The sequence below is a fragment of the Pelodiscus sinensis genome, chromosome 22 (assembly GCF_052426305.1).
Source record: "Pelodiscus sinensis isolate ZL-2025 chromosome 22, ASM5242630v1, whole genome shotgun sequence".
In the NCBI taxonomy this organism is placed as follows: Eukaryota; Metazoa; Chordata; order Testudines; family Trionychidae; genus Pelodiscus; species Pelodiscus sinensis.
The window spans coordinates 10,159,734-10,175,353 of record NC_143073.1 but is presented as its reverse complement, the minus strand read 5'-3'; the positions used below and the strand labels follow the sequence as shown (position 1 = coordinate 10,175,353).

Here is a 15,620-nt window from a genome sequence, read left to right as displayed (position 1 = left end):
CTTTGTTGTAATGAATACTTGTCTTTTATTGTACAGCAGGAAGGGGGATTAGGGAGGGGTAAGTGGAAGGACATGAGGGAGGAACGAGGCACAAGCCCCCAGTGGGGCACACCAGGAAGACTGTTACTGCCTTCAGAACGTGGTGCCAGGCTCGCAGCAACATGTCCAGGAGAAGCACCAGAGTGCCCATGGGCGGCTCTTGGCTCCATGCTGCAGAGTGCTGTGGTGTCCCGAGTGAGGGCCACCAGAGCACGCAGAGAAAAAATGCTTTGCTGTCCCTCAGCGAGGTAGGCAAGCAAGCAGGGAAACCTTACAACCAGCTGTCCAGGGGAGGAGAGGGTCCCTTTAAGCACAGGTCTCAGATACCTTGTGTGGCTGCTGCCTGACGCTAACTCTTGACCTGATGCCCTGCCAGAACCGGTTCCAGCCTGCCTTAAATGTGATTGTGTCCTATCAGTGTAGACGCGCTATTTCGAAATGCATTTTGTGTCTAGATGCGTTATTTCGAAATAAGTGATTTCAAAATAACTATTGTAGTTATAGTGTAGTGTAGACATACCCTCAGAAGCTAGGAATGGGTGATGAGAGGTGGATTGCTTGAAGATTCCCTGCTCTGTTCTCTTCCTCTGGGGCATCTGGCATTGGTCATTGTTGGAAGGTAGGATATTGGGTTAGATGGATCTTTGGTCTGATCCAATATGGGTGTTCTTATGATCAAGAAAATAGTGCATTTTTGCCTTTAAGAAGAAAAATTCCAGGCATCTCATCCACTGACTCAACCATGTTATAATTTTCATTCTTTTGTTGACTCATCTAGACTGTCTCAACCTGGGTCATAGTTGCTGGAGTTGGCTCATTGTGTGACTAGAAGGAGAGCAGTGTTAAACTCTGTAACAAAGGTTATCTCTGTGATGTGGAAGAAATGCACTGTATGGCCACAACCCGTGAACAGTCAGCTATTCATACACCAGCCTGCTTAGTGCAGCAGAAATATCTCATTAATATATAAGTGAAGCCATTGTGCAGTTCAGTTGCTGCTGGTTTTCAAATTGCTAACGTATTTTAAGTTGCCTGTAACAAACATTAGGTCTTTACTGCAAAGGAAATACGGACCTTATCCTGTGAGGTATGGTGCTTCTCAATTCCCATTGAGCAAAGCACATTCTGCAGCCTTCCTTTAGAGGTAGAGATCCCTTTTTTCTGCTCAAAAGAAGGAACATGGCAGAATGGTGTTCCTGAAAGCCAAGTATCATATATTTCTCCCCTTTTTTCTTAACTACACAGACTAGCAGTTCATGTTTTCTTCTTACAAATGGTTAATTGGAGAGATTTTTCAGTAGTTGGCAAGGTAGCTTGCTTTGTATTGCCAGATGCTGTTCCTTCTAAAGCACTTCTGTTTTTACATAAAACACTATTTAAACTCCTTTTCTTTGCTGTTGGATTTCCTTTAACATGAAAGCCTTTTACTTGATTTACCGGCAAGTCTAGCCAGTGTTGTCTTAATTTACATTTTAATTGCGTGACGTTTGAAAGTGCCCTTTAAAAAACAAACCAAAACAAAAGTGTGCACATAACATTGTTTCAGTGAAATCTCTCAATCCTGCATTACAGGTTTCTGAAGATGAAATAAATCCCTCTGCAGAGAGCCAACGTGAAACACAAATCTTCTCCCGCTCAGGACCTATGCACTGTAGTAATTCCATCCTGCCTACACTGGCTATTTGTGCGAGGGTAAATTCTTACAGGCTGAAAGTTTTATTGAATTCTAAAGATGAGAAATGTTTTGACTCTGTGCAGCACAAATTCCTAGCTTGCAATAGTTTGGTATTTGTGCTAGGAGCTGCTTTAAACAAATTATCTTTCCACCCCCGCCCCACTAGTTCTGTTGAACACTTCAATGAAGTGACTGGCTCCTGCTGTGCTTGTTTTGATTTCAAATATCATGGATAGTCAAACTAGCAGTGGGCAGTGGTGTCAGGCACAAGGGAGACTTTTATAAAAGCAGTAAGTAATATGTGGGATTAGGAAGGAATCTACCTGTTAATAGTATTTGGTTGGTAAGGTAAAGGAGATGCTAGCATCTGTGCCATCAGATTTCTGAGATGATGAATGTTTCATGCACTGATATCTGAACTGTTATAGGAACAAAGCCCAACTTTACTAATTTACTACATGGAGTAAATAGCTTTAGGAGCTTGTGGCACAACAGTGCTTTCGTAGGGAGACAGTGATGTATTGACTATAGGAGTTCTGTTTTGGGAGGTGCAGGGCAAGTATCCTTTATTTAGCCTTTCTGAGCCCAGACAACCTCAGCTCCCCACAAGAGTTGGTATAGTTGCCAACTTTTTAATTTTGCTGGAAACTCCTCCCCTCCCCCCATTGCTTGCTGCTCTCCCCCTCTCTTATGCCTGGTCTCTGGATTCCTCTCCACTCCCTTCACACACACTCAGTTGGGCTCTCTCTGCTCTGGAGAGAGGAGTTGCTGCAGAGCCTGCATACTGAGATGCATGCAGGAGGTAGGGACAGTTGTGGGTTGATGACCTGGCACCTGTGCACCCTTACTCTCAGTAACCAGACTTTTGGTGCCCAGCACCTGGCAACCCCATGAGTTGGGCAGCAGTTCATTTGAGAGAGCATCGGACTCCTTCCCCATTAGTCTGAAAAGATGGCAGACAAGTGCCATGTTAGACTTGGGGAACAAGGACATAATCCATCTGAAGCTCTTAGGGTACGTCTAGACTACCTGCCTCTGTTGCCAGAGGCATGTAGATTAGGCTACCAGACATAGGAAAATGAAGCAGCGATTATTTAAATTTACATGGCTGCCGCGCTGAGCCGACAAACAGCTGATCAGCTGTTTGTCGGCTCAGCGCGATAGTCTGGACGCGCGGGTGTCGACATCAAAGGTATTTGTCGACCACCCAGGTATGCCTCCTGGGATGAGGTATACCTGGGTGGTCGACAAATACCTTTGATGTCGACACGCGCGCGTCCAGACTATCACGCTGAGCCAACAAACAGCTAATTAGCTGTTTGTCGGCTCAGCGCGGCAGCCATGTAAATTTAAATGAAGCGGCGATTATTTAAATCGCCGCTTCATTTTCCTATGTCTGGTAGCCTAATCTACATGCCTCTGGCGACAGAGGCATGTAGTCTAGACGTACCCTTACTGTGCAGAAATTAGCTTTGAAGAAACTAGTGAGACTACTTGCGTACAGATAGATAGAATGTGTGATAAGGCCTCTATAGCATGTTTTCCAAAATCTCCAGTGACACACAGCCAGCCCAGTATTTCCAGGTAGGTCGACACACACTGTTGGAGTAGTTAACTAGGTTTGAGTTTACGCTGATTTTAGTTAAATGGGAGGAACTTTGTGTGATCCTTTTAAAATTAATTTAGACATGGCTTGCATCAGTTTTACCATGTCAGTATATTTACCAATACATGCTATATAAAGATAGCAGCTTTGCACAGATACGAGTGTGTCCATTCTGTTTCAACTAAATAGATTTTTTTTTAAGCTGGTTTGTTTAAACCAGAGCAGTTTTTCATGTGCAGACAGTCTCAAACCTTACATGGTAACTCTCCCATGGTCTGTAGTCAGAAACAGAATATCTCACTTTTATTATTTTCTCTACTTTACTCAGGAAGGAAATCTGGGGTGGAAGTACTGAGACAAAAAATTGTCGGGAGATGCAAAACAGTTGTAGAACTTGCCTGCAATTGCAAATAAAGAATAAGAAAAAGGGAAGTGTATTGAAGAATCATCTGTGCAGAGTTTTTCTAAATGGGGCATTGGTAGGGTCCCACCAACTTCATAGCCAGGCAGAATGCATCAAGGATTGTGAAATCCGGCATTGTCTTCCTTTTGAAAGCCTTCTGAATGCTTTTACCCTAAACGATACAGATTTCACAGGGGAGACCAGCATTTCTCAATTTGCAGGTCCTAATTCAAAAGGGAATTGCAGGGGAATCACAAGGTTATTTTAGGAGTGTCACGGTATTGCAGACCATACTTCTGTGCTGCTTTCTGAGCTGGGCAATTGGAGAACAGTGGCAGTAATGCTGGCTGAGTGCCCAGCTCTGAAGGTAGTACCCTGCCAGCAGCAGTGCAGGCATAGGCAGCAGTATCAACTTGTCGTCTATCACCAGGGGGGCCAATCTTGAGAGGGGCAAGAGTTCATTCTGCATGGTTCTGTTTCATCCTTTATCTCTCTGGGTGTGTCTTCCCTGCCAAACCTTGGGTGTTGCCCTAACTCCCTTCCATCCATGGGCAGGATGCTTTTTGGTACTAGCAGACACAGCTAAGGTGAGAAGCTTGGGGCCAGGTTTCCTTTCAGACAATACTAGTAATCCACCTGCTTTGCAGTGAGAACACACAGGTGCTGTCAGTAGTCCAATCTACTTATAATTCCACCTGGGCTGTGCTTCCTTGCCTTAGCCCTCCCTCTGTCTGCACGGTATTTTAACCCCACATTTGCCTGCTTCATTTCTGTTGCACTTCCTCAACATTTGAACAGAGGCACTACTCAAGAAATCTGTGCTGCCAGTTTGCCAGGAGTTGGCTTCAGCTTTCTGGTAAAGCTGTGGAGAGGTATTGATAAGTGACCCATATAACGGACCTCTAAGAATCCTGAAATAACCTGCTAGAAATCCATCCCAGCACATGGTCTATTACCGCACCATAGTGGATGTAACCACACAGCTCTGGCATGGGTAGTACTTGGTAGTAGCCATGAACTAATCTTGCAGTGAGATTAACAAGACCAATTAGTGCTACTTATGGATTTTTTTTACATGTAGACATTTATTTCTTGGTAACTGGACAGAGACACATGGCACAAAAACTGGCCCCTGATGATTGCAACTTTCAGTCTGCACCTGAATTTGTGAGGTAGAGATAAAACATACCATTGAAATATTCCATTACTGGTGTACTTAAAAGAAGTACTCGGGATCTTTTTCAGGGGGATAAGACAACATGCCACATTTATTGATCACACATAAAATAATCAATACTTATCATATGCATATGACACCTCATACTCATGCACTCTCACACACACAACCACACTCCGTCTTGTTGTTACCAAAAGTTGCTCCCCCTAACTGCACTGGCCAGGTGAGTTAGATGGGGGAGGGGGTGGAGCCGGGCTTCTGCTGATCCGGATCGATGGTCCCATGTTGACAAGACAAAAACCCGGGGTCCCTCTGCAAGATGCCTCCTATTTATCCCTCTCATGCAGCCAATTAGTCATCAACTGGCCTTTCCTAATGCTGTTTCAAAGAGAGTTCTTCAGAGGGCAGGCACTTGCTGCTTGACTCCCAAGGCGTCTGTATGTCCAGTCTTCTTAATGAGCTCACTTTGTAGGTATTGTCTTGGGTTTGGCTCCCAGACCCTCTCCACCCTTGCAACTGCTGCTGGAGGTGCTCCCCTTTCATTCTCCATTCACACCTCATTCATTTCAACAGGGCAATCAAGGAAAGGGGAGAGCTCAAAAGACATTTTTTCTTACAAGATCTATATATCTTAATACAAAGTTCTAGGAGAAATGTTCCAGAGATTCTATAAGAACACAAAGATATATCTAAAAGGACAAGATCTTAATACAAAGTATAATATCACAGGGATTTCTCCACATTGTCAGTTCTTGTCCAGTTCATCCTTCATCTGTCTGCTACAAACAAAATGCAGGACAATGTAGCACTTAAAAGACTAACAAGATGGTTTATTAGATGATGAGCTTTCATGGGCCAGACCCACTTCCTCAGATCAAATAGTGGAAGAAAATAGTCACAACCATATATACCAAAGGATACAATTAAAAAAATGAACACACATGAAAAGGACAAATCACATTTCAGAACAGGAGGGAGATGCGCGGGGGGCGGGGGGGGGGGGAAGGAAGGAAGGTAAGTGTCTGTGAATTGATATTAGAGGTGGGGAGAGTGGGATGTCTGTGAGCTAATGGTATTAGAGGTGATAATTGGGGAAGCTATCTTGGTAATGGGTAAGATAGTTTGAGCATTTGTTCATTCCTTCCCGGAGAGTGTCGAATTTTAACATGAATGACAGTTCAGAGGATTCCCTTTCAAGTGCAGATGTAAAAGGTCTTTGTAACAGAATGCAGGTGGTTAAGTCATCGAGAGAGTGTCCTTTCTGGTTAAAATGGCAAGAAACTGTTTTTTCTTTGTGATCTTGTCTGATATCTGTTTTGTGGGCATTAATCCTTTGGCAAAGTGTCTGAGATGTTTGTCCAATGTACATAGCAGACGGACACTTTCGGCACATGATAGCATAAATTATATTTCTGGATGCGCAGGAATATGTGTTCTTGATCTTATAACTCACTTGGTAAGGTCCAATAATGGTATCAGCAGAATGAATATGTGGGCAAAGCTGGCAACGGGGTTTGTTGCAAGGGAAGGTACCAGGGTTGGTATTTGTGTGGTATGTCCTGTGGTTGTTGGTAAGAATCATCTTGAGGTTAGGTGGTTGTCTATAGGAGACTATGGGTCTGTCTCCCAGAGCCTCTTGGAGTATGGTATCCTGTTCCAGGATAGGCTGTAGTTTATTGATAATGTGTTGGACAGGTTTAAGTTGGGGGTTGTAGGTGATGACAAGTGGTGTTCGATTGTTGGTTTTCTTGGGTCTGTCTTGAAGTAGATGGTTTCTAGGTATTCGTCTGGCTCTTTCAATTTGCTTTTTTATTTCTCCGGGTGGGTAGTTGAGGTTTATAAATGCTTGGTAGCGATCCTGAAGCTTCTGGTCTCTGTCAGTGGGATTAGAGCAGATGCGGTTGTATCGAAGGGCTTGGCTATAGACGATGGATCGTGTGGTGTGTTCTGGATGGGAGCTGGAAGCATGTAGGTAACTGTATGAGTCGGTGGGTTTTCTGTAGAGAGTTCTACATTTCTATCACTATGCTACAAACAGTGATTCTGTTTAAATGATTTCAACTGCCCAACTCACCTGTTCATTTAACTGAGTCCTACAGTGAAATTGTTGTGCTGAATGTGGGACATCAAAATTAATTTACAAGCCACAAAACATGTGGCTCTATAGGAGCCAAGGCAAGGAAAACTGATCTGTGAAAGGAAAGGCTCTTATTCAAATAGAGAGCTTCAGTAATTAGCAAGCAGAAAATACAGCCTTGTGAAGTTGATTGAGTTCTGCTCCTCATTGTGTGGAAGATCTCGTTAATATTCATACTTGGATTGTTCACCTATTTTATGCTTTTTCTGAGTTTGAAAGCAAATAGTTGCTTTGCTTTACTCCTCCCCCCATTTCAGTAGGGTACTTTTTTTTTAATGTGCTCATGAGGACGTTATTAATTTCAATGCGATTATTTCTCATAGTAAGATTAAGCCTTGTGGAATTAGCATATTCCTGTAATTAACATGCTAAACCCAGGTCTGTTTGTTTCTTTGGGAAAATCAATTACATACCAAGTCTCAAGGGTGTGAGGCTTCATCATGATCTATTTTTTTGTACAAAAATAGCAGATTGAAGGATTTTAAATGAGGCACTACAGAAATATTGACTTTGTTCTGAAACATATTTTATTCAAGAAATCACAATATTGTTGCCTTTGAGTCTGATGAAAAGCAAAGGGAGTGTGTTTTGCTGAAGCATAACCATTTATTCAGATTTATACTATAATTAAGAAGGTCCTAGCCAAAATCCCAGACACCTTTGCCGCAAATTACAAACTTAAAATTGACAGTTTACTGCTGTCATATTGGAATCCCTAAAACACAGAACTCCCCTTCCCCACGCAAATCTACACCCCATCCTCTGTAGCAGTCCCTGTGAATTACTACTTGTAGTGTGCGTTGAAGCTTAATGGACCCAGCTGTGGATGCAGATGCCTGTGGATATAAAGCTGAGATCCGCAAATTTGCAGGGTTCTAGATTAAAAAAATGTATCCGCATCTGTAGCTGCAAAAATTAGCTGGGGAGATCCACATCCACAGATGTGAATACCCACTGATATAAAGTTGATAGTCATGGAGTTGCAGATCTCTACTAAGGATGTTAAGAAGCAGGTAATCGGCTAATCATTTAGTAGATACAAATTAGACTATCGACTACACAATTAGTTGATAAGGGGAGGTGCTTTGTCTCGGATCCAGGAGCTACCCCCACTGTAGCTCTTCAGTTTAGCCTGGCTCCTACTACATTTAAACTTCAGAGCTGCAGTGGGGGTAGGTCCCAGACCTGGCGCAAGCCAGGACTGATCTGGGCTTCCTTAGTCCCAGCTCGCGCCGGGTCCAGCAGCCCCTGTCCACGGGGGGTCCTAGCTGGGATGCAGAGCAACCTCTGCTCCCACTGCAGACAGAAACTGCCTCACAGCAGCCTCCCCTGCCCGCCTGCCCTCCCCCCCCACGCATCATGGAGATGTATCCAAGGTAGCAAGGGGAGGTAGTCAACTCAACTACCTGATAAGCTGAGGCCTAGGCTGTAGTCAACTACTTGAGTAGTTGCTTACATCCCTAGTCTCTACACGTAATGCGGCTGAGAAACACTGCTCATAAATGTTTATCTTAAGTTTTTTTTATTGTGTTTGGGTGTTACCACATCTTTATGAAATCAGGAAAATGAGTAGAGGGGATGTTGCCTCACGAGGGCCCATTCCAGGAGACCAAGGACTGCACTGTGCTACATGCCCTATGGGAGGAGCTCTGTGCACTGGCCCTGCCTGCAGCACAATCCTCACAGCTCCCGTTAGCCAGAAAACATCACACACACCACCTTGGGACACGCAGTTAACCGTTTAACTGGAGGGCTGGTGGAGCTCAGTGGTAGGGGTCCTGTTAGCCAGCCTGCCACAGGTGAGGGGGGCTGCTCCAGCCCAGCCATGCCGTGGGTGGGGGAATGGGGCTGCTCTAGCCCCGGTGTGCCGCAGACCCTCCAATTAACCAGTAAGCATGCCAGTAAGGTTAATGTTTACCAGGTAACCTTTTACATCCCAAATGGAAATGTAAACTACAAGATTATGTGCAGACTGAGTTATGAATATAAGGAATCAAAAAAATATTAAATTGAGGTCATTCATCTACTCAGGATCAATGTGCACTGGAAATGAAAATAACCATTGCAACAGCTAAACAAAATTTGTCTTTGCTGCAGAGAGGTCTGATTAATAGTCTGTGTGTGTGGCCCTGCTTACACAAAGAAGGTTTGCAGATAGTATGGTAAATCTACTACTTCAGTATACTTGTCTCCTAATTATAATTCTGCCTCGCCAACTTGATTGAGTAAATAGCTTAATTGTTGGGGGTTATTTAGCTTTGTTCTAGGAGAAATTACCGTGAGGGTAATTTTCTAGTGAAAAGGCTGTCCAAATGAAAGTACTCAATGGCAAATTGTAGATGACTGCAGTGGAAGAGGAAAAGTTTTGTTGTTTCAATTTTGAATGGTTTTAGGCAGGGACAGACTTTGTTTTACATGCAGCCCCTGGCACTGTAGGACCGCTATCCTTGATTTGGGCCTCTAGGCACGACTGTGCTTTAAATAACACCAGTTGATTTGGACTCTACAGCAGATCATTTGACTGCACTAATATGTTTTGGAGAATCTGGAGTACTTCTGAGTTGCATTTTTGTCAGACGAGGAAGCATTTTGGAAAGATTTTGACCAATGAATGTAAAGTCATCTGACACTGTTTACAAGATTTCAACAATAACAGACCTAATCTAATCAGATTTTAGATTGCAAATTCTTTGGAGCAGAAAACCCTGTCTGTTTTTTAAAAGCTTCGTGGATGTATCTGGTATTATTTTAGTAATAAGTCAGATCATATAAACCCTAGTCACTTTGGTATTATCCAATGACCATAGTAAAATAAGATTCTCTGTATCCGATTGTTGCAGTTTATTAAAGAGTTTTTTAAATAAATGAAAACCGGTCTTATGAAATTGCAGCTAAACTATTGCCTTTTCTCCCCCCTTCTTTCTTCTTTTAAAAATAAATCTTTTCATCCTTTTCCCAGGAATTCTCATCGAGTACGGAAAGTCTTGATAAATCATTCTGTTCCGTAAGTTTGGCCAGTTTTATTCTAGTGGCTGGGTTGCCTCGCTTCCTTATTTTACAGCAGCATTTCCTCTGTGCCCTGAAATACTAATCTCTGGTCACCTGACAATGGGGTTTAAACAGCTCTGATATAAAGCCACTCCATGTAGAACACTGCACTGCCTAAGCCTTGTTTGAGAAGAGCAAGCCTCTTTCTATGCCAGCATTTTATGCCGAGTGCATGCCTTTTATTGGCTGAGTCCTCTTGAGCTGTAGCATAGTTCTGCTATCCTGTCTTACGCAGATGCAAAACAGAGAAGGTGATAACATTTTGATCTGAACACTAGGATACCATTCGTCCAGTTTATGCTTTTCAATAGTCTGCAGTGAAATACAAGTTAAACAGAGCTTTGGACAGTTTTGCTTGTACAATTTTGACTAAACAAGCCATAAGAGTGCCTGTAAGTTAGATATGATAACTCAACAATAAACACCCAAGCAATTGAGTTAAAACAATTGTGTTTAAAAATAAATTAAAAGTTCAACACAGGTGAATAACTTGAATACTCATTCAAATCCTTCTGTGTTTTCTCCCCTCTAGTTAGAGGAAATGCTGTTTTCCTTAATTTTTCTTCCAAGTTGTTTGCAAATGGAATTTAATTTGCTTTTTCCTAAAAAAAATCAGTTTTCTGTCTGAAATTACTTTAGAGCAAAAATGATCTTTTCCTAATAAATCCTCTCTTAATATGAAAGATTTTTCATTTTTAATCAAGGGCATCTCTCTCTCTAATTTGTACCATTTTCCTAACGGTGCACATTCTCACTTTGGGATTCCTAATTGGCTTCCCATGCATTGAATATGAAGTCCATGATCACTTATCAAGAGCTGTGGGGGTTTCTTTTTAATATAATTATTTACAGTGTCTTATATCCCATTTTGAATAATGTTAAATTCCTCGTGTGTTAATGAGGTCTTGGAAATGTACCTGTCTGTATCTTGCTCCTCTCAGTAGGTTTGAAGTTTTATCATGTTCTAGGATTATTTCACAGTTGCTTTGTGTGAAATGGTAAGGAAAGGATGGTAAATGAAACCTTACAGTGGGCTCATAAGGTGACTCAATGCTGTTCTTCTATAACTAATTTAGAAGCAATTTAAAAGCAACGCCTTGAACTGGGTCGCATTTGATTCACTCCGCCAAGCTTAATATATATGTTAAGGATGATATTGTGTCTTCTGAAGAGGCAATGCAAGCTAGTGCTTAGAGCAATGAAAACTGAGACCAAGACTCTTGGGGTTTAGTTTCTAGTTCTGCCACTGAATTGTTGCATGACCTTGGAATATTTTTCTATGCCTCATTTTTTCTGATAAAAAGGATAATATTTAAATATATCCATGGGGTTGCTGGAAGGCTTAGTGTTTCTAAAATGCCTTCATATCCTTTCATAGAAGGACTGTAAAAGAGCAAAAACATTACTATAGTGTGTAGCTATAGTTATGTTACCTTCCTATAAGTGATTTCAGTTTGTAGTTCTCACATCAGTGTTGCTTGAGCTGTCAGATCCACTTAGAATTTAAATGCCTTTTCTGGAAACTGAAGGGTCTCAGGGTGGTGTTGACTTCTGCTTTTCTCCCTCAGGAGACAAATCTATTCTTCAGGCTTGGCTAACCTTAGTTATTTGTGTCATACTTTGAACATAGCAAGCCTTTATTGTAGCCTTTCCAGACTCTTTGCAAACATTTATGTCCTATTTATAAACCAGCTGCAGACACCTGAGCCTAGCTAAATTGCCTAGATTTTTTTATACACATGTATGAGGCATGTGCTATTCCTCATAATAAACATTGTTAACTTTGAAATCTAGTGGGTAGTGTACAGCTAGCTGGAAGATTCCAGATGCCTTATAGAATATCAGTCCTAGTCTATGCTCTATTTCTGTAAAGGCCCATGGCTTGCTTCGTGTCCTACAGACCTTCCGTATCTACTTTCAGTGTATCAGGTAATAATCTCCAGCAATTTAGTAGTGGAAGTGAAAGAACATATAAGCTAGGCTGAGAAACTGGATATAACTGAGATTCTACCATAGATAGCGCTGAGACTGCTCTTACGGCATTGCTCAGTTCTGGGCACCAGAATGATATAAACTGGAGGGAGCTCAGGAAGAAAGCAAAAAAATGTGGTGAGGGAAACAGGAGGGGGATTGAATTTAGAAAATACTGTTTTATAGCCTGGCTAAGTAGGTTCATAGCAGTGTACAAATATTTGAAGGCTGCACACTCCAAGGAGAGAGTGGAATTGCTGAGAGTAGACCAAATGGGATATGGAGGATAATATAGGTGGTAAGGAAAATACAGGTCGGACATCAGGAAATGCTTTTTTGACAACAAGATCTCTTAGATTGTGGAAGAGTTCCTTAAGGGAAGTGAGGAAACCAGCCCCTCCCACTTGGGACACTTCAAAATTAAACAGGGCAGAAGCCCTAGGGGAAGAAGAGCTGAGGGGGTGGAGATGGTGCTTGTGTGAAATAAGATGAACATGACTTACTATGGCATGGAGGGAGGAACATGCTTATGAAAGGAGAGTTGCTAGAGGAGGCAACCCAAGCTCTGGTCCCTAAACCACTCATCTTAACTCCTGAGCAAACCACAGGACTTGCTCCAGATTAAACCAAAATCCTCTTCCCCCCTCTCACAGCCTGAGCAAAGCAAATGCCTGGTTCTGATTAGGGATGTAATAGTGTAGTTGATTAACCGATAAGCAAAAGTTTATAGGCTAATGCTATAGACTATACACATTCCTCCCCCCACACTTACCAGTAAATTTTTTAGCAGGCTGGTCAGTAGCCCAGCTCAGTCCTGGCTTGCGATGGGTCCAGGACCTACCCCTGCTGTGGCTCTGCATTTAAAGTGTATTAGGAGCCAGGCAGGCAGGCAGCCCAGCTCAGTTTCGGCTCACACCGGGTCCGGGAGCTCAGACTCCCCCACCCCCAGACAAGGGCTGCTGCCACCCGTGCCGCTGCCTCTTTATCAGAGGCAGCAGCACAGGGTGAGGGGGAGCTGTTTTTTAAACTGGCTCCCCTCACTGACCAGCTCCTGCCTGGCACTCCACAGTGCTGCCTCTGATACAGAGGCAGCAGCACCAAGTGGCAGGGAACTCCTTGGGAGTGAGGCACACTGGCTGCTGGCTCTGCCCCCAGGGACTATAGAGTAGTCGACTAACCGATAAGAATTCATGAAGTTACTCAACTATTCAATTAACCGATATTTAACATCCCTAGTTCTTATACCTGCAAGATAGTATACTGTGTGAGCTTAGGGTGTCAGTTTATCTGGGCTGTATTCAGAACTGGATTAAGGCCCATTGTGGTTATTCAGTGTCCAGACCAAGCCAGGGTTGAACTCGTTCTTTTTAGAGGACCGAATGGTTTTAAAGCTCTGCCAGTTAACTGTGGTGCTGTAGTAGCAAGGAAGTGTTTATACTGGTTCAGAGAATGCTGGAGTGATACTTAACTATGCTAAGAACCTGGAGGAATAAGGGTTCGCTTTCACCTCTCTGCTTGGCCTCAGGAGTTAGTTTAGTGTCATGATCTGGCTAATGCTGGAATTCAAGTTTGCATTGGTTTAATTCAGTCTGTCAGCCCTTTCTGCAGTTCATTGGCTGGTATATAGAGGCGGGGCTCAGGTTGCTGTTACCATTCAAGGTCAGTGACAGCCTGGATCCAGTGGGGTGTTTACATTTTCCAAAGTGGCCCCTGTAACAAGATGCAAGGTGGTGATTAATTTTCCATACTGTGTTGACACCACAACAGAACAAAGCGCATGAGGTGCTTGGCCCCTGGAAACTTAGTAGTAGTAGCCAATAGGGAGGCCATTTCCTGACAGTTCACTACTGACTGGAGGAATTGAGGGCCTGAGGTGGCTCAGAATGCAGATAATCCAGACAGACTTCCAGGAAATGTCCATGCAGCGTTGTTGTAGCCATGTTGAATGCAGGATATTAGAGAGACAAGGTGGGGGAGGTAATACCTTTTATTGGACCAACTTCTGTTGGAGAGAGAGAGAGTGCGCTTTTTAGGCTTATAAGGTTTTCTTCTCTGGAGAGCCCAGGACCCCTGCATTCTACCCTGCCTCTGACGACATCTTTGTGCATGTTACTTCTCTCACTCTGTTTCCCTCTTTGTAAAATAGAGTTGATGATAATGACTTAAGTGCCAAGTGTTAACTCACTTGAGAGGCTGGGAGGCTTAATTGGTTAAAGATTGGGAAGCGTTTTGCCAAGGAGAAACATGGTATGAAAGCTAAGTATTAAACCCTTAAAACAGTTTACAAAACAGGAGAACATAAGATGTCAAAGCAATGAGCTGAATTGTGTGTAGCCATAGCTTTATCAGTGCTTTCTTCCTGACAGATCAAGACACAGACAGTCCCCTCAACGCAAGCAGGGTTTCATAATGTTCTGCTATGTTGATGCACTTTGGATTATGAACGAATGGAAATCTTAGTGGACACAAATCATAAATCACTACTGCAGTTGTAACCCATGCACCTAGTGTGGTTCACTGTCTCGTGTAGTGACACTTAGTACACTTACAGCAAGAGATAACAGGTGAGCTCTACAGTCTAAACTGAGGCAGTTGGCTTTATAGCTCATCAAGCTGTAGAGGCTCTTATATTAAGCTCCAGAGACCCCAGGTTCAAATCTATCCGTTGGCAGTTACACAGTGACTAGGTTTTATTGAATATATCTAGTCTGTGCAAGGCTTGAAAGGGTCAACATTATTAAATTATGCTGTTTGATTTTTGTATGTGAAATTATCAGATGCACATGCACACCAAAGACATAAATTGACTTGGGCTATGTGACACAGCAAACTTTAAAATAGTAACAATAATAATAATGAGCTAGTGCAGTATTTTGGGGTTTCAGTTGAACCAGCCTAAAAGATTCGGTGTCATGGATACTTCTGGAGGGTTAGACTATTTGTTTTGACTAGTTTGCACCTAAGCTTGAGGTAGTGGGCCTGTTGGCATCAGGTTGGTGGTCAGAAACAAGAAGGGACCGAGTTACTAGATATGCACTGAGATAGTTACTGTATAGTGGGCAGTGGAGTCAGGATGCCAGTTGGAAAGATAGCATACAGACTGTGATTCCACTTGGGATGGGGATTGTCGAACTAGGGTATTGGACCTACAGGATGCGGTCCTGCTGTGAGTATGCTAAAGGGCCTAACATCAAATCGTACAGGGTTTTTAAATATTCACGCTATGCCTGGTGGTTGTAATTGATCATGCTGCCTTGGATGCTATGCAAACATTTCCTCCTTTCCCAGGGACATCTATACTTCGCTAGCCAGCATAGTATAGTGAGGGAAAGCTGCTGCTTTCAGTAGGATGGCTGGCTGTTTTAAAGAGTGTGGTGCTACGCTGACGTATCAAAACATTTTCATGTGAACTACTGCTGAAAACTAAACGTCTCTGCTCTTACAGAGGATGGGGAAGGACATTAATGTTAACTAGGTGGTTACTTTTCTTTTTTACCAACTTCTCTTAGTCTTTCATGGTTCTAAAAGGTGCTCTGTTATAATGTTTTCTTTGCTATCTTTCCC

At 42.8% G+C, this 15,620-nt stretch overlaps 1 protein-coding gene across 4 annotated transcripts in view; it reads left to right on the top strand.

The window, feature by feature from the left end:
- Positions 1-15,620, top strand: part of PI4KB (phosphatidylinositol 4-kinase beta) — a 68,805-nt gene that overhangs the window by 36,894 nt on the left and 16,291 nt on the right. The window contains exon 4 of one of the 4 annotated variants that reach the window (XM_075907997.2): positions 9,997-10,041. The exons of the other annotated variants lie outside the window; for them this stretch is intronic. Within the exon in view, the coding sequence (XP_075764112.1) occupies positions 9,997-10,041 (45 nt within the window). The remainder of the gene's footprint in view (positions 1-9,996; positions 10,042-15,620) is intronic. 4 annotated transcript variants of the gene reach the window in all.